General features: G+C 38.7%; 2 protein-coding genes and 1 long non-coding RNA gene across 3 annotated transcripts in view; 2 read left to right on the forward strand and 1 right to left on the reverse strand.

Moving 5' to 3' along the window:
* Positions 189 to 3,253, forward strand: LOC109822913 (protein FAR1-RELATED SEQUENCE 5-like). Its single transcript, XM_020389179.1, has 3 exons — positions 189 to 514; positions 1,293 to 2,300; positions 2,382 to 3,253. Exons 2-3 carry the CDS (start codon positions 1,294 to 1,296, stop codon positions 3,127 to 3,129), a joined length of 1,755 nt encoding a protein of 584 aa, XP_020244768.1. The 5' UTR covers positions 189 to 514; position 1,293; the 3' UTR covers positions 3,130 to 3,253.
* On the forward strand, positions 3,410 to 5,029 carry LOC109822914. The gene is made up of 3 exons (XR_002242310.1): positions 3,410 to 3,760; positions 3,855 to 3,984; positions 4,572 to 5,029. It is a non-coding gene; the product is annotated as an uncharacterized LOC109822914 (long non-coding RNA).
* The window catches only part of LOC109821587, a 15,390-nt gene continuing 7,349 nt past the window's right edge, over positions 9,995 to 18,035 (reverse strand). The window contains exons 2-4 of the mRNA XM_020387762.1: positions 15,208 to 15,283; positions 15,008 to 15,088; positions 9,995 to 10,666 (exon numbers count right to left, since the gene is read on the reverse strand). Of these exons, the coding sequence (XP_020243351.1) occupies positions 9,995 to 10,666; positions 15,008 to 15,088; positions 15,208 to 15,283 (829 nt within the window). The remainder of the gene's footprint in view (positions 10,667 to 15,007; positions 15,089 to 15,207; positions 15,284 to 18,035) is intronic.

Here is an 18,035-nt window from a genome sequence, read left to right on the forward strand (position 1 = left end):
TATATATATATATATATATACATATATATATATATATATACAGAAGATTTCCCATGCGCATAAGTGCGTACGCATCAGCTCCGAATTGTTAAAAGCAGGGGTTTTTTTGATAAATTGGCGACGAAGCAGCAGTTAATGGGAATCACTGAATCTCGAGCTCGTGTGGGATAAAGCAGGGTTTTTTTTGAAAAGTTGGCGACGACGAAATCAAAACATCCCACAGCGCATTAATTTTCGTCCAAGTGCTGCTCGTGACCCCCTGCTTCTTCTTCCCCCATTTCTCCCAAAATCACAGCTTTATTGGTTTTTTGAAAAATTGGCGACGACGAAATCAAAAACCCCACAGCGCATTTATTTTTCTTCCAAGTGCTCGTGACCCCCTGCTTCTTCTTCCCCCATTTCTCCCCCATTTCTCCCAAGATCACCGCTGAAGCTCCGTGTTGAATCAGCCGATTTCCCCCATTTCTCCTCCTCCTCCGGCTACAAGTCACCGCAGACATGCTCGTGGTTGAAGGTACAGAGCTCTATCGGTATTTTATTTAGGAATCAATCTATAATCATAACACTATGACTCTTTTTCTTTTGCTTCCATATTTTAATCTCGCTAGTGACAACAATTTTTTTCATTTTTTATTATTTTACTTCTAGATAGAATGGGTATGCATCTGGATATCTAAAGGGTACTGTAGGATGCATCATCTACATGGCTTGTGAGATTAAAATAATTCTGTGAGATCTAAAAGTTTAATTTTGTGTGTGGAGAATGTGATGGTTATGAAGAGAATATGACATGCTTATATGATTTTGTAGATCTGAAATTTTTTATTATTTGTATGAAATATTTTCGTATGTCTTGTGCCTGGGCAATTTGTATTTTGTGCTCAGTATCAGTCTTGTACTCACCAGATTGTTATAAATGCCTTTTCCTTTATGAACAGTTAGGTCTATCCAAATACAGAGCCCATAATGCTTTTAGACCTAGCTACTTGTGTTAAAAGTATTGAGAAATGCAAACTGGCCGATCACATTGAAACTTAACACTATGGCTTATGGTCTAAATGCTTTCAAATGATTTCATTTATTTCTTACAGTGATAGGATCATTTGTACTCATATTTTTTCATAGTATCAATTTCTTACAGTGATAGGATCATTTGTAAACCCCCCATACACCTGTATCTTTCTATTACGAAAAATATTTTATTGCTAGGGGCACCTTGATTATTAAACCTGTTAGTATGCAATACTTGCTGCATCTTAATATACATATATTTTTAACATGGTTAATTACAGAATGGATAACTTGGGCACTGAAGCTAATGAAGTAAACTTGGACGACGATGATTTGATATATACTCCTCAAGTTTCAGATGAGCTGAGGCCAAAAAAAGGGCAAGAATTTGACACAATAGATGATGTTTTGACATTCTATAATGCTTATGCTAAAGCAACTGGGTTTAGTGTAAGGTCTTGGACTACTCAGAAAGAGCCGGGAAGTTGTGAAATAAGGAAGGAGTATGTTTGTTTTAAAAAAGGAAAATCTTTAAAAATCGCGGATGTTGGAAAGAAAAGACGTCGGGGAAACTTAGCTGAGGATTGTACTGCCAAAATTGCTGTTTTGAAATCAAACTCCGGAAAATACATTGTTACTGTTTTTAATGAGGAGCATAGTCACCCACTATCAACACCATCAAAGGTTCATCTTTTAAGATCTCATCGTAACGTTTCAGCCGCAACAAAGTCTCTAACTAAACAGTTATCCATGGTGAATATACCTCAGCATCAACAATTCAGTTTTCTTGGAGTACAATCAGGAGGTATAGAAAATATAGGGTGCACTCAAAGAGATTTGTATAATCATGAAAGGGATATACGGGCTGATTTGAAGGGGCATGATGGTGAAATGTTTTATGAATATTTAAAATTAGAACAAGGAAAGAATCCCGCATTTACTTTTCAAATTGAGGCCGATGAGGAACAAAAGATTACTCGTTGTTTTTGGTCCGATGCAAGATCAAGGCGGGCTTATAAATTTTTCGGTGATGTTGTAATCTTTGATACTACTTACAACACTAATCGCTATGGCTTTATATTTGCACCAATAATGGGGGTTAACAATCATGGTCAAACAATTATTTTTGCTTGTGGATTTTTGAATCATGAGAGCGTTGATGATTTTGTGTGGTTATTTAATCAATTTTTGGAAAGTATGCCTGGTGGTGCCCCGAAGATGATTATTACCGATCAAGACCCAGCGATGACTAAGGCATTCCCTCTTGTTCTTCCAAATACTTTTCACAGGTATTATAGTTTGTGTATATTATTAAAAATATTTATATGCATAGTCTTTCTTTTTAACACTTTATTTAATTCTTTTGACAGGTATTGTAGTTGGCATATATTAATGAAGTTTTCTGAGAAAATTGATGCAGTGAAGTATAGTATTTATAAAAGTGAGTTCTCGGCTTGCATTTGGAAATCAGAGACTCCTGAAGAATTTGACACACAATGGAAAAGTCTGATTAGGAAAAGTGGGTTAGAAGGAAACAGGTGGTTGCAAGACCAATATGAACTTCGGTCAAGATGGATTCCTGTATATGTTAATCACATTTTCTCAGCAGACATGTCAAGTAGCCAACGAGCAGAAAGTGGACATGCATTCTTCAAGAAATTTGTTTCGAAGAATAATTCATTGGTGGATTTTATGATACAGTTTGGCAGGGGACTAGTGCGCCAACGTCACGAGGAGTTGATGGCCGATCACAAAGACTTGATTGAGAAACCTAAACTAAGAATAAATCATGACTTTTTGGAGCAAATGGTTGATATTTACACTAATGAGATGTATTTCAAGTTTGAGGTTGAAGTGTGTGACAGCTTTAACTACAAGTTGCAGTTTGTTAGGGAAACCGACAATCGCCGTGTGTATCAAATTCAAAGAAAGAAGCTCGCAACAAGCAAAGTCCGCGAAATCGTTTATGACAAGGACTTGGATTTGGTTTCTTGTAGTTGTAAAAAGTTTGAAAGCGCCGGAATCGTATGTACTCACATTATCTCCTACTTGATGAAATTTGATGCTGAAATATTGCCCGATAAATACATCTTAAAGAGGTGGACTAAGTCTGCATAATCGGGGATAGTGGTTGATGATAAAGGTATGCAGATAAACCCTGACAATTCTTATCTTTTAACACGAAGTCAATTTATCCAATCATCTTTGGAATTAGTTGACAAGTCCCTTGTATGTGAAGAAACGAGGAAGATCGAAAAGGGACTCCGAACTGAAAGTGGACCTCTTGCTCATGGAGAGAATCAAGAGGGCCAGAAAAAAAAATATTTTTGGTGGACTCACCGTCAATTGAAATTGATCAGTGAGGGATTTTGGTGGTGACAATGATTTTGGGTGAAGAAACGAGGAAGATGTTTACCGATGGAGTGCGTATCATTAATGAGCAAATCGACCAATTCATTAGTACTCAGACGGTTAGTGGCCGCACGGTTGCAAAGAGCTTCACCGAGAAAAATAATCAAATGAGTAGTAATTTAATGGATGATGGTACTAGTGTGCAGGATTCTTGTACTTTTCAAAATAGTTTCAATGAACCCGATCAAGTGCGAGCAAAAGGGTGCGGCAAAAGGTTGAAGGGAGGAAAAGAGAAAGCAATGGCTAGAGCAAAAAATAAAAAAGATAGACGTTGCCACGGGTGTGGTAAAGTAGGCCAATCACATGATAAGCGAAATTGTCCGGCACTCACAAATCCGTAAGTAGTAATTCTTTTATTATTTAATCCTTTCTTATTCTTCACCTTCTATTATCCCCTTGGTGTATATATATATTTTTTCTTTATAATGTAGGTCTTCTACATGCGGTGATACAAATTGGCAAGAGGGTAATGGGTCATCAAGTGAAGATGGGGATGATGGGCTCCAATGAAGACGGTCTTCTACATGCTTCTATGGGGATGATGGGGGAGTAGTTCTAAAGGTATATCCAGAAACAATTAGTCTTATGTGATAGGCTTTAGAATTACAAATATCTTATATCCTTGTATTTCCATGCATATAGCTTTGGTAATAATTAACTAAAACACATTGGTTTCACCTGTATGAAAAAATATAGATACACAGTCTACACAGAATATTCAGAAATTTAAACCCAATAACATGGGTGAAATAAGTGAGGAAAACCTAAGGCTCTCTATGAATTCTACAACACGTATCCTCTCAATAGAAATACAACAGTTCTACCGCATGGATTAATGGAGTATATAGTTCGTGAAATATTACAAAAATTGAAAAATATAGGTCTCTATTAGCTAGAGTATTATCTGTGAAATCTGGTACCTTCTTTATATCACATAAAGTAAGTTATTGCGTGCGTCAAAAGATTGACACTGAAAAAGGTCATCATCAATTAATTCCATTTTTCCTTCCTTTAATAATCATTTTACACAAGTTTTTCTTTTTGCCATAAGCTCTTGCACGTTAATGTTGTGCTATGAACCTTCTGTTTCAGATTACATCTACAAATTAGATTACATCTGATGTATACTTGTTGCACGCTCCTTGCAGGTACTGTATTCAAGAATTAAAATTGCAGACATGATGTTTTCAGCAGATAGATGCAGGAATTTGTTCTCTGGTCACTGAGCTTTGTTCATCTTTTTTGGCAATGCAATAGAAGATGCAAGGATGCACTTATTCTGTTCTTGACTCCTGAAGCCAACAACTTGGTTAATTTTGGTTTATATGAAGTTCCGTTATGCTATTTTTAGTACTCAGACATAAATAATACAACAAAGTAGTTGTTTAACCCTGCTGCTGTTGTTTGGACTTTCATATGATTCTGGTGGAATATATTTCTGGTTTATGGATTGTAAGACTGTATTATGAGCATTTTCATTTTGACTCTTGAAGCCAACAACTTGCTTAATTTCTGGTTTATGGATTGTAAGACTGGTTTATGGATTCTGGTGGAATACATTGTGAAAGTTGTGGGTTAATGCTTTTGATATCAGTTTGTGAGAAGTGGTTGGGTTTTATGTATGTACTTTTGTTAATTTTGACATCAGTTTGTGAGTAAGTGGTGGGTTTTATGTATGTACTCTTGTTATTCCATGTGGTTAATGCTTTTGATATCAGTTTGTGAGAAGTGGTTGGGTTTTATGTATGTACTTTTGTTAATTTTGACATCAGTTTGTGAGTAAGTGGTGGGTGTATGCTTGTTACATTTGTTAATTCTGTCATATGCTAATGGAAGCCATATGCTATCTTCAATTCTTGTGGGCTGCATGTATTGTAAATACTGTCTGCCATATAATTTAGTTGAAGGTATGCTAATGGGCATTCTTTTTATTCTTTTTCCCTGTTCTGGTTTATGTTAGTGGTTCGCTTGTTACATTTTGACAGTTACCATTTGAGAATCACCACTTACCATCTTGAGATGCTTGAACAACACACATGCAAAAGGTCATGTTACAGGTTTCATTCTTAACTCCATAGAATAACCGCAAGCCAAGTTCCTCTTTCTTCATCTCACTCATGTTAACATAACAATAACTTAGCTCAAACTCCAGCTCCTCAACCGTTTCATTCTTAACTCTTTAAACTGCTCATCATTTTCAACATTTCCTCTTTCACAATTTGGAATAAACTGAGTTGCCAAATTACACATAAAACCTATTATGCCCCAAAACAAATATTTCCAACTATAATCGGAGCTAATGACCAGCGTTCGAATTACATCAAATTTTCCAACAGAAATAAGGGAACATTACTAAAGACAAACACTAGAAATACTAATACAAATTACATCACATGTTTTTTGCAATAGAGAAACCAACAAATATCGCAACGATACATACTAGAAATACTAATATTGTAAACAATGAACCTAATACAAAAGCATAGTTAGAGAAAATAGAAGTTTCCCTATATTTTTCCTTGTATAAATATACATTATATAAATTTAGAAGATTAAATAAATTTACAGATATTAAAATCATTTGTATAAATATAAAATTTGGATTTTAAATCATAGAAAATTACTGAAAATTAACGAAAATACAAACAATCTTCTAAAAATAATAATTAAATATTTAAAAATAATAGAAAACTATTTTAACTAGTATTAAATTTTACGGTCTTTACATCCTACTCCCCTTAAATCAAATTCCGTCCTAGGAATTAAAATAACAAGGACGAAATATAAAGATAGATTCAATTCAACTCATATAAGGTTCAAAATATATGAAATATAAAGATAGATTCAATTCAACTCATATAAGGTTCAAAATATATTGCATATCCATAAATGAGAAAAGTCATACAAGGATATAAGGTTCAAAATATATTGCATATCCATAAATGAGAAAAGTCATACAAGGTGATTTAAAATAAGATATAAAACATGACAGTTAAGATTTGGGAAATAAATAAGGGTATCGATGTCGCATCTTAGACTCAGTTTCCCAAGTCGACTCTCCAGGAGAATCTGGATGCCACATCACACGAACAAGCGAGACGATCTTGTTCCGGAGGGTCTTCTCCCTTCGGTCCAGAATCGTCACTGGCTGCTTCTCGTATGTCAAATCGAATCGTACCTCAATCTCTGAGAAATCTACGACATGACTCGGATCTCCGACGTATTTCCGTAACTGAGAGACGTGGAATACGTTATGCACTCCAGCCAGGGTGGGTGGTAATGCAAGTCGGTACGCCACTACTCCTACTCTCTCTAATACGTCGAAAGGTCCCACATATCGGGGACTCAACTTCCCACGCCTTCCAAAGTGAATGGTGCCTCGGTTGGGGAAAATCTTCAGGAACACATGAACTCCTGGCTGAAACTCCAAGTGCCGGTGCTTCACGTCTGCCCAATGCGGAGTCGCTCCCGAATGATCCTGACTGCATCAACTGATTTGTCAATCAACTCTGGTTCAAAAATCTCCCGCTCACCAAAATCGTCCAAACTCAAAGGAGAGCGGCACTTCCTCCCATACAATGCTGCAAAAAGGGCCATCCCAATGCTTGCCTGGATGCTATTGTTGTATGCAAACTCTACCAAATGCAAGTGATCTTCCCACGACCCGTGGAAATCAAGCATACAAGGTTTGAGCATATCCTCCAAAATCTGAATAGTCCTCTCTGACTATCCATCAGTCTGGGGATAATAATCTGTGCTGAAACTGAGACTGGTCCCCAGACTCGCCTGCAAACTCTTCCAGAACTCTGAAGTAAATCGGGTATCGCGATCTGAAATGATGCACACTGGAACTCCATGTAATCACATGATCTCCTGCAATACGAGAGATTTACTAAAACTCTTGGGAAAGGAACTCATTAAAATATATAGAGATAAATATTTACCTCTATGTATCTCTGAGAAAGATGCTCCGTTGACTGTCCCACTCGGAAGGGAATGAAATGAGCCTATTTGGTTAATAGATCTACGATCACCCAAACAACGTCATTTTGTCTAGTGCTCCGAGGTAAGGCAGTAACGAAGTCCATGGTGATATGCTGCCACTTCCATTCCGGAATAGGCAATGGCTGCAAAAGACCTACGATGTGCCGAGGCTCTGCCTTCACCTACTAACATACAAGGCACTTAGCCACACTACGAGTCACATCTCTCTTCATACCACGCCACCAAAAATTCAGCTTCAGATCCTTATACATCTTCGTACCTCCAGAGTGAATAGAATATGGTAAACTATGAGCTTCTCATAGTATCTCCTCTCGAATATCTCCTCCTGGTACACAGATACGATTCCCAAACCGTAAGGATCCGTCCTCATGAACAACAAATTCCGATTGAAGACCAGCCACTACAAGCTCTCTATACTTCTGAAGAAATGGGTCACCTGCTTGTGCAACCTTGATTCGTTCGATCAGTGTCGATTGAATCTGAAGATTCATCAAAGAAGCGGTGACTCCTGGAAGAAGAACTTCTATACTCATATCCCTCACTTCCTGTTGAAGTTTCCACTGCGCCGTGAGGGTCATGATCGTCGACAATCGGCTCAATGCATCTGGTACTACATTTACCTTACCAAGGTGATACTGAAGATCAATGTCGTAATCCGCCATCAGCTCTAACCATCGGGGTTGCCTTATGTTAAGCTCCTTCTGAGTAAATATGTACTTCAAGCTCTTATGATCAGTGAACACATTCACTTGCTCTCCCAACAAATAATGCCTCCAAAGCTTAAGGGCAAAAATCACAGCTGCCAACTCCAAGTCGTGGGTAGGATAATTCTGCTCATGCTTCTTCAACTGACGAGAAGCATATGCTACCACATGACCATCCTGCTGAAGAACACATCCCAATCCGCATAACACTTTAAAGTTCCTACTCTTATCTGGTATTGTTAAGACCGGGGCCGATATTAGTCGAGACTTTAACTCCTCAAACACCTGCTCATAAGTGTCGGACCAGACAAACTTAATATCCTTCCTAGTAAGTCGTGTCATCGGCTCTGCAATCTTCAAAAAATCTCTGATGAAGCGATGGTAGTAACCAACTAATCCTAGGAAGCTCTTAATATCAGACACCGACTTAGGGGTAGGCCAATCCTTCACTGTAGATACCTTCTCCGAATCCACTGATATGCCGTCTCCTGACACCACGTGCCCTAGAAATGCAATATGATCCAGTCAAAACTGGCACTTACTATACTTGGCAAATAGTCGATGCTCTCTTAAGGTCTTCAACACTTACTGCAAATGCTTTGCATGCTCCACCTTACTCTTAGAGTACACCAAGTATCATCAATAAAGACTTCCACAAACTTGTCCAGCACATCATATAATACCAGATTTATCAGGTTCATGAATGTCGCCGACGCATTAGTCACACTAAACGGCATCACTAAGAATTCATAATGTCCATATCTCGTCTGGAACGTAGTCTTGGGGACATCAGAATCCTTAACCTTCACCTGGTGATACCCGCTCCGCAAATCCATCTTAGAAAATACTCTTGATCCTCCCAATTGATTAAAGATATCATCAATACGGGGAAGTGGATACTTATTCTTCACTGTCACCGTATTTAACTCTCGGTAGTCGATGCACATCCGCTTGGATCCATCCTTCTTCCCCACAAGCAACACAGGTGCTCCCCATGCTGATACACTGGGTCGAATCAACCCTCTCTACAAAAGGTCATCCAACTGAATCCGAAGCTCAGCCAACTTAGTCGGGGGCATACGATAAGGGGTCTTGGAGATTGGCGCAACTCCAGGCTTCAAATCTATGAAAAACTCAATCGCTCGATCCGGTGGCAATCCGTAAATATCGTCGGGAAACACATCTTCAAATTCTCGAACTACATCTGGCTTCTCGGATTCCACTTTCATTGTAGCTTACGTCGCCTTCTTCGGTCTAGCTCTGTACTCCACAGGTCCGGCCGATGTACTACCACTAAGGAACTCAAATCTCTGGTGATCCAGTATCTCGAATACTATGCTCCGACGGTGACAATCAATGGTGGCAAAGAACAATCCCAACCAATCCATCCTAAATACTATATCAAAACTCGGCAAATCAATCACCGGAAAGTCTGCAAAGAATTCCCTCCCGTAGATAACCACAGGTCATGCTTCATAACCACTGGATGCTACTAAGACGCCACTACAAGTGGTTATATTCCAGCCCATAGTCAGAAGAGATATAGGAAGAGAGTGGGCCCTCGCAAATCGACGAGACAAGAAACAATGGGAGGCTCCAGAATCAAAGAGTGATAAAGCAGGAACGGAAGAAACAAGAACCTTGCCTATTATAGGAGGATGTAAATGCAACTAACTTAGTATTCATAAACAATCCTATCATGATATCATTATGTAATGCTAAATAAGGAAGTTCATATGCAAATAAGACTAAGATGATCAATTCTTACCAGTGATAACCTAGTCGCTCGCCTCAGCTTCTACGGCTGACATCATAAACATCTGTCGCCGAGGTTGTTGTCTGTATGCCTCCTGATATACCTGTTACTGTAGGGGAAGTGGCCCTGCTCGAGGATAAGATCTATGTTGAGGTAGTGCTGCCGGGGCTGGTCGAGGTAGAGCTGAAAGAGCTGCCCGAGCTGGAGGTGGGGGCAAACGAGCCTGCTGCTGCTGAGGACAGTCCCGACTGAGATGACCGGGGGACCAGTAGGTGAAGCACAAACGAAGACGTCTGGGACAATCTTGCTGAATATGCTCGGCATGGCTACAATAAGAACACTTCACCAAAGGCTGGCTCTGAAACTTCTCTCCAGGACGCTGATAAGGGTGAGTCTGATGAGATGGTTGACGCTGGGAATGCTGCTGCCTCTGTTGATCCTGCTGCTGCTGTCTCGAAGGGGGACGCTCGACATTTCGAGCCGGAGCTGCTGGTGTCCTGCTCTGAATCACGTGAGAGTCTTCAGGTTCCTTATGCACGCTCTCAATCTCGCGTGCTACATCTAGTACCGCATCATAGGTCACCAAGGCTCTACCTGCCAGAGCCATCCTAATGTACTTGTCCTGACCCTTCTGAAACTGATGCCTTCTAATCGTAGGGTCTGTAACCAAGTGGGGAGCATATCGGCTCAAAGAAGAAAACTCGGCCTCGTACTCATCAACTGTTTGCCCTCCTTGCTTGAGCTTAACAAATCTTCGTAGGAGTTCATCCCGAGCTGACTGAGGAAAATATTTCCTATTGAAGCGGTCAGTGAGTGTCTCCCACAAGATGGGCCTCTCCAGATGAGTCTTCTTAGCTGCTCACCATATTCAAGCGGTGTCGGTGAGCTGAATATCCATGAGGTCTACCCATTCAGCATGGGGAATGCGGGTCACCGTGAGAATAGTCTTAGTGACCTTGAGAAACTCCTCTGCTGCTAAAGGTCCCTCGACACCAGAAAAGGAAGGAAGTTGCATATATCGAAACTCTCTAACTTCAGACTCTGCGCGAGGGGGAGGCTGGTGCTGAGGCTCCCTGTGTATCTGTCTAGCCAGGTGCTGCTAATTGGTGACCAATCCCTGAATCATCGCCAGAAGTTGGTTTGGATCCACTTCGGGCTGCGGGGCATTCCTACTAGACGGGTTACTAAAACCTTGAGTACCCACCATGGTTCTGAAGGAAACCGAGGATCAAATGGGTTAAAATCAAAACAATATATTAGAAAATAGGGGCTAAAACATAGTTATTAAGATAATAGTATAAGAACTTAATTATAGTCTTACAGATGAAATATGATATGTATCTAAATTGTCTACTATATTCTTACTAGTGAGGACTCAGGACCGTGACCTGCATGAGCCACCACTAAAACCTATCATGCCCCGCTTTCCAAAATACTCGGGAATCGGAACGTGAACAAGTCCGCGACGTATTAGATTGAGAATAAATATACACTATTTATTTTTTTTCTCAATCTAATACGCTAAGCGTCAAATACGTAAATCTCAATCACAGGTCCCCGATCACAATAGCAAGAATATGAAGACAATTCAGAATAAGAAATAAACATATCATCTGTTCACGATGAAAGTTGCTTTCATTGATGTCATTGCTTTCTCAAGTAATAGTTTTTTGATTACAAAAGATCCAGTCTTTTTATAAGATCCGGTTACAACAAAATCAAAGAAAAAAAGAAAAATTACAACTCTCCTTTTCTCGAACAAATCGCAAGATCCTGTTTTGCGGTCTCTTGCTTGTGTGGGTTCTTCGCCTGCGCCGGGGTTAATCCGTAGACCACCGCGTGATCTTGATCCGGTCGGATCTACACGATATGACGGATGCTATTTCACGAAGGAAATAATAGCCGGGGGTACTATTTCGCTAAGGAAATAATAGCCTTTTGTAATCGAAATCGACCAAGCGAAATCGATACTCTTCTCGGGATCAAAAACCAAGTTTTGATCCGGAGGATAGTCGTGTAGATCTCAGATCTGATCTCTCTCTCTTGAACTCCTGCCTTATCTGACGTGGATGATCGCCAAGAACCAGATCTGAAAAGCCAAGTCTTCACAAAGCTTCAAAACTCCAAAGTTGAGCTCTCAATCCAGCAGAGTTTCGCCTCAAAAAGTCCAACCTTTTACAATGAGCCTCAAGCCCTCTATTTATAGGCAATCAAAGCGGATCTGGGGAGCCACCTCAAGGTGGCTCGGCTAAGGCCGAGCCGCCTTGAGGTGGCTCGGCTTTGGCCGAGCCCCCGCGGGCGGTGTTTTCCGACTTTTTCGAGTCGTTTTCCGTTGTCTCGTTTGTCCGTGTTTCGGTTGATCTGAGACTCTGATTTGATGATCTGATTTGGCAGTAAGTTGGATTCCTGATTTGGCAGTAAATCCGCTTCTGAGTTCGAGTCCGAAATTGATCTTGATTCGATCGTGATTCGTCCGAGTCCGCTCTCGGTTGGATGACTCGTTGATTCCTCAACTCATTAGCTTAATTCTGCACTCGGGTGGATTCATTCCGTCGCTTCTGTGCGATTCGTCGATCTCGTCGCCTCGTTGGTTCGTCGGTTTGTGCCGAGCTATGCTAGGGGACCTATAAGCAATTTTATATGCCTACAGAGTTGTCATGTTCAATAGAATACATCTGTCAACCATGAAGTATATCAAAACTATCACGTTAATGATCACCTCTGATAGTCTATCAATCTGCCAATCCGCTTCAATAGGATGGCAGATCCATAAAACTATCACGTTAATATCTACCTCTGATAGTCCATCAATCTGCCAATCCTCTCCAACAGGATGGCAGGACCACAAAACTATCACGTTAACATTTACCTCTGATAGTCTCTCAACTTGCCAATCCTCTTCAATAGGATAGCAGGACCACAAAACTATCACGTTAACATTTACCTCTGATAGTCCCTCAACTTGCCAATCCTCTTCAATAGGATGACAAGACCACAAAACTATCACGTTAACAACTACCTCTGATAGTCTCTCAATATGCCAATCCTATTCAATAGGATGGCAGGACCACAAAACTATCATGTTAACATTTACCTCTGATAGTCTTTCAACTTGCCAATCCTCTTCAATAGGATGGCAGGACCACAAAACTATCATGTTAACATTTACCTCTGATAGTCCATCAACTTGCCAATCCTCTTCAATAGGATGACAGGACCACAAAACTATCACGTTAAAATTTACCTCTCATAGTCCATCGGCTTGTCAATCCTCTTTAATAGGATGATAGGACCACAAAACTATCACGTTAACAGTTACCTCTGATAGTCTCTCAACTTGCCAATCCTCTTCAATAGGATGGCAGGACCACAAAATTATCACGTTAACATTTACCTCTGATAATCTCTCAACTTGCCAATCCTCTTCAATAGGATGGCAGGACCACAAAACTATCACGTTAACATTTACCTCTGATAGTCCCTTAACTTGCCAATTCTCTTCAATAGGATGACAGGACCACAAAACTATCACGTTAACATTTACCTCTGATAGTCCATAAGCTTGCCAATCCTCTTCAATAGGATGGCAGGACCACAAAACTATCACGTTAACAGTTACCTCTGATAGTCTATCAATTCGCCAATCCTCTTCAATAGGATGGCAGGTCTACAAAACTATCACGTTAATAGTTACCTCTGATAGTCAAACTCATCAGATAATGACCTACCAGATGATGTGCCTCTATTTTGACTTCATGGATAGTGCCCCACTAGGCGATGTGCCTTGTCTACCTCTTTTTATTCCCCTGCTAAGTCTTAATCAAGACTGGAGGTTGGTTACTTAAAATCCATTGGATTAAGAGTAACGAATCTTTCACATCATCAAGTTAACATTACACTTCTGATGATCATCCTTCTCCCTGCAGCCCTATAAATAATGACTCTGGGAATTTACTGACATACATATCTCATCTCTGTCTAATAACTATAATATACTCTCCACCCTAGTCTAGCCACCTTCTTAACTACAATCTTGCTTGTATTTGACACTTGTCTTTGTCAACGTTCGCATTTCACCTAGAGTCATTTTTCCACGTGTAAATGATAATGAGATTTAAAAGTCTGACGGCAGCCAAACTAACGAAAAAACCTATATAGTTATGGATAGCAATTCAGCCCTCTATTTGCAACGAAAATTACGAATAAACTGCACAAGCAAGAAATAGATAATTCATATAGACACGCCTACATTGTTTGTTAAAAAAAATCCATAAAATTGTAGCAAAACTACACAGTTATGACAACCTGAAATTGTCAAAACTCATGCAGGGAACTTAATGCTTGGAAACAATCGATTCACGCATGAAAGATTGGTATCAACCTAAATCATGAAAACGAATATAGTGACAAAGAATGGATTGCATGAAAGCTTTGCATTGTTTTCAAAGAAGCATGCATGTCAAGTATAGTACTAGAAAAATTGATCACCATGTGAAAAATACCTTGACAATCCATCTAAGTGAATAGATAAAGCTATTCTAAGCCACGACTTGTATCCCATCTTTTTTATGGAACATCTGTATAAGTTTTTTTTCTGAATTATGTGTGCCTCAGAATTAAGCCTTAATACTACAACTACAACCAATAATTGAGCCTCTATACCAAATTATTGAGATTAGCTATATGAATCACTTTTCACCTACAACTACAACCAATAATTGAGCCTCTATACCAAATTATTGAGATTAGCTATATGAATCACTTTTCACCATTAGTCCAATTAATGGTCATTGCCTCTATACCAAATTATTGAGATTAGCTATATGAATCACTTTTCACCATTAGTCCAATTAATGGTCATTTGATCCATCCTGTTTTCAATTAACACTTTCCTAATAAATCTTCTTAACTAATACTCATTTATGTCCATGACCTCCATAAGCCCTCATATATCAGACCAAAAGCTGCCTTACAGCTTATCACTTTAAATCAATGGATTTAGAAAGAGAAGTAATTTACTAAACATTTATCACACTGCTTATAACTCTGTTCAAGATGAACAAACCTGTTTAGAAGCATTCATATAGTATTAATGTATTATCAAATTAAAATTTTATACCTCACCCATTGCATCTGCAACACAACACTTTATGAGATCTTCATAAAGCTCCGCTGATCTCTGCATTTCAGGAGCATCAGCCTAGTATTCGAGTATCAGTAATGCATATTCACAGCACCTGAGACAACACGACATATAGTTGAATGAGGATAAAACCAAAGCACAAATCAACTAAATTCCTTTTACCTGGCACGAAGAACCGTACTCCTGTCATTCTTTATAGAATCAGCTATCCGAGAACATGAGCAACCTTGAAGTTTCACAACATTTGAAATACTAAAATATCAGTAAAACCACAATATCATATGACTAAATCAAGTGCTCAAAGTTCATACCGTCTTTATGCAATTGTTGGCAGACTCAGCAATAACAAGGATAGTTAACACTACAAGTTTAAATAACACCTAAAACACATCAATCTACAGGTTAATAAATATTTTTCAGAAAACATTAATCTAATGGCCACACGCTAAATCAGCATAATGATAATACTGGTATGAACAACTCTTCGCAAGCTTCAAAGTCTTCCAAAAGTTCCTTAGATAGTAGGTTTAGCAGATGACAGGCCTATAGAAACAAATAACCTTGGTAATTTTCACTACTATATAACAGGATGCCAAAAATTGCAAGAAAAATGATAATAAAAGAATTCCAAGTTAACTTATAAGCTTTTCTATTAATGATGGACATGAAAAATCATAAGGATCCGCTTTAAAAAAATAAACTTTAACATGAAAATACCTTACACCGGTGGCTGCGATCAACGAACGACGGCAGAAGCAATGACGGTCGACGACTAGATCTGGATCACGAGCGGCGATGATAGTGGTCGTTGACTAGATCTAGACCGTAAGCGGTGGCTGTTAGACCCTAGAGGGGGGGTGATTAGGGTCTTATGCTAATCTAATCCGATTAAATGCCAATTAAAACTAATTAATAAGTTATCCTAGCAAGTATAAAATACAACAAGATACGTAAGCTAGGATAAGCAATATGAACAAATGAATATATCCTATCAATGAGATATTACAAAAATATGAGCAAGGATATATGAACTAACACAAGGGTAAAATAAACAATCTACACAAGTGATAGGGTAATATGATGAGCAATACACAAAGGCGATATAAGATATGAAAACAAGAAAAAGAACGCCAATGCAATCACAAACAAAACGATATGTTTACGAGGTTCGGTCCCCATGACCTACGTCCCCGCTCCTCACCTCGAGGAGATCTCCACTATCACAACCGGGTTTTCTACGTTCACCCGAACAACGTTTACACCTCACAATACAATCACTATGTAATCACACCTCACACACTAAGTGTTGGTCCTAGCCCGTGTCCTCCTCCTCAAGTGCTCGGTTACAACCTCTCCCTAGGCACGTCAACCGACGCCACTCCTCTTGGATTCGACCCCGTCTCTCACCACACACTTCTCTCGGTGTACAAGTGTATTACAAGTGAATCCTCACAATAAGCACAATATAAATCAAATGATTTGTTCTCTAAACAAGGTGAGAACTCAATTAAGCACAACTCTAAGTCACTAATCTCACAACCCAAAATTATACTATGAATGTAAATACAATAAGCTCAAAAGGTTGTGTGTGAACAAAGAGTATCAATAAAACAATTAAACTCAATATATAAATCTAGCTTATGGAAATTAAGATCAAAACAATAAATAGCTAGAATTGAGTTTAAGGAAAACTTCTCTATAGATCAAGAGTGAGAGAGAGATGAGTTGAATGCCCAAACACCAAAGGATGATCTCCTCTTTGCTCTTGTGAAATTTGCTTCACAAACTAAACTCAAACAAACTCTTAAACTCTTTTAAACAAAACTTAAACCCTTGATTAAAAACTTTCTTAAACTTGTTTTAAAACTCTCTTGGCTAACTTGAAAAGACATCAGCAATGGGGTATATATACCCACTAGAAATCTCAGCAAAACCCCCAAAACAAAATGACCAAAAACCCCAGCAAACAGCTCAGAGAAAGAGCCGTTAAAAAGCAACGGCTATATTGTCGGTCGACCGAAAATAACTTTTGACCTCAGGTTCGGTCGACCGGTGCGGTCGACCGAAAACTGATATGAAAACTGTTTATCTGATTTTGAAATGCTGTTTAAAAATATCAAATAAATTCCAAAAAATGTAAAACTTTGGGGAATGATTGTAGACATGATAATAAACATGCTACAATGACTGGTTTCGAAAAAGGACTTCCCAAATGAAAAATATCATCATTTTACAAAATAGTCCAAAACATGAAAACCTGAAAATTGATATTTTGATATTTTGACTTAAACAACATTTTGAAACCTTATGAAATGATTGTATAGACTTGATAAAAGATATAACATGTTGTTATGAAGTCTATAATCTAGAAATACAATATTTTCATAAATTTGCATATTCTATGCAATATATTCAAAACACTAAATATGATTTCATTAAATATAAGCTTGTTAAAGGTGAAATCATATATAGGCATATAAACATGAAACAAAATAGTATTTTCCAATTCTATTCATTTGTTTCATAGTAAAACTTGAAAACTATCAAACCAAAACATATATGTATATATATAACTATATATATACAAAATCCAAAACGTGTATGTGTGTATATGATTGAGCTTAAAGTACTAACACACATAATATAAATTCCTAAACTAAATTACCCAAGCAATGATCTTGATCTTCAATAAGCTTGACTTGGTAATCTCGCGGATGAAGCTTGAACTTGGATCTTGAACTTTGAATAGCAAGGCTTCACCGACATTCCGCCAACCTCCATTTGATATCGTCGTTATGGCGCAATCCATCCATCCTCCAACTACGTTGTTTGTCTATAATAAATAAGAATGTACAAACACTAGACAAACAACATTAGTAGTAAATTGTTTGTTAAACATCATCAAAACAAGAAGGCCAACAGTGGCGACGGTCGGCCAGTGGCAACAGTCGAAGAGTGCTGAGGTGGTTGAAGAGAGTGCTGAGAGACGGCAGTGATCGAGCAG

The sequence above is a fragment of the Asparagus officinalis genome, chromosome 8 (assembly GCF_001876935.1).
Source record: "Asparagus officinalis chromosome 8, Aspof.V1, whole genome shotgun sequence".
In the NCBI taxonomy this organism is placed as follows: Eukaryota; Viridiplantae; Streptophyta; class Magnoliopsida; order Asparagales; family Asparagaceae; genus Asparagus; species Asparagus officinalis.

Bases quoted from the DNA above. Each gene is read 5' to 3' on its own strand.
- LOC109822913 (XM_020389179.1), top strand. From the start codon at position 1,294: ATGGATAACTTGGGCACTGAAGCTAATGAAGTAAACTTGGACGACGAT. The intron at 2,301-2,381 runs GTATTATAGTTT...TTCTTTTGACAG, and splicing joins CTTCCAAATACTTTTCACAG to GTATTGTAGTTGGCATATAT.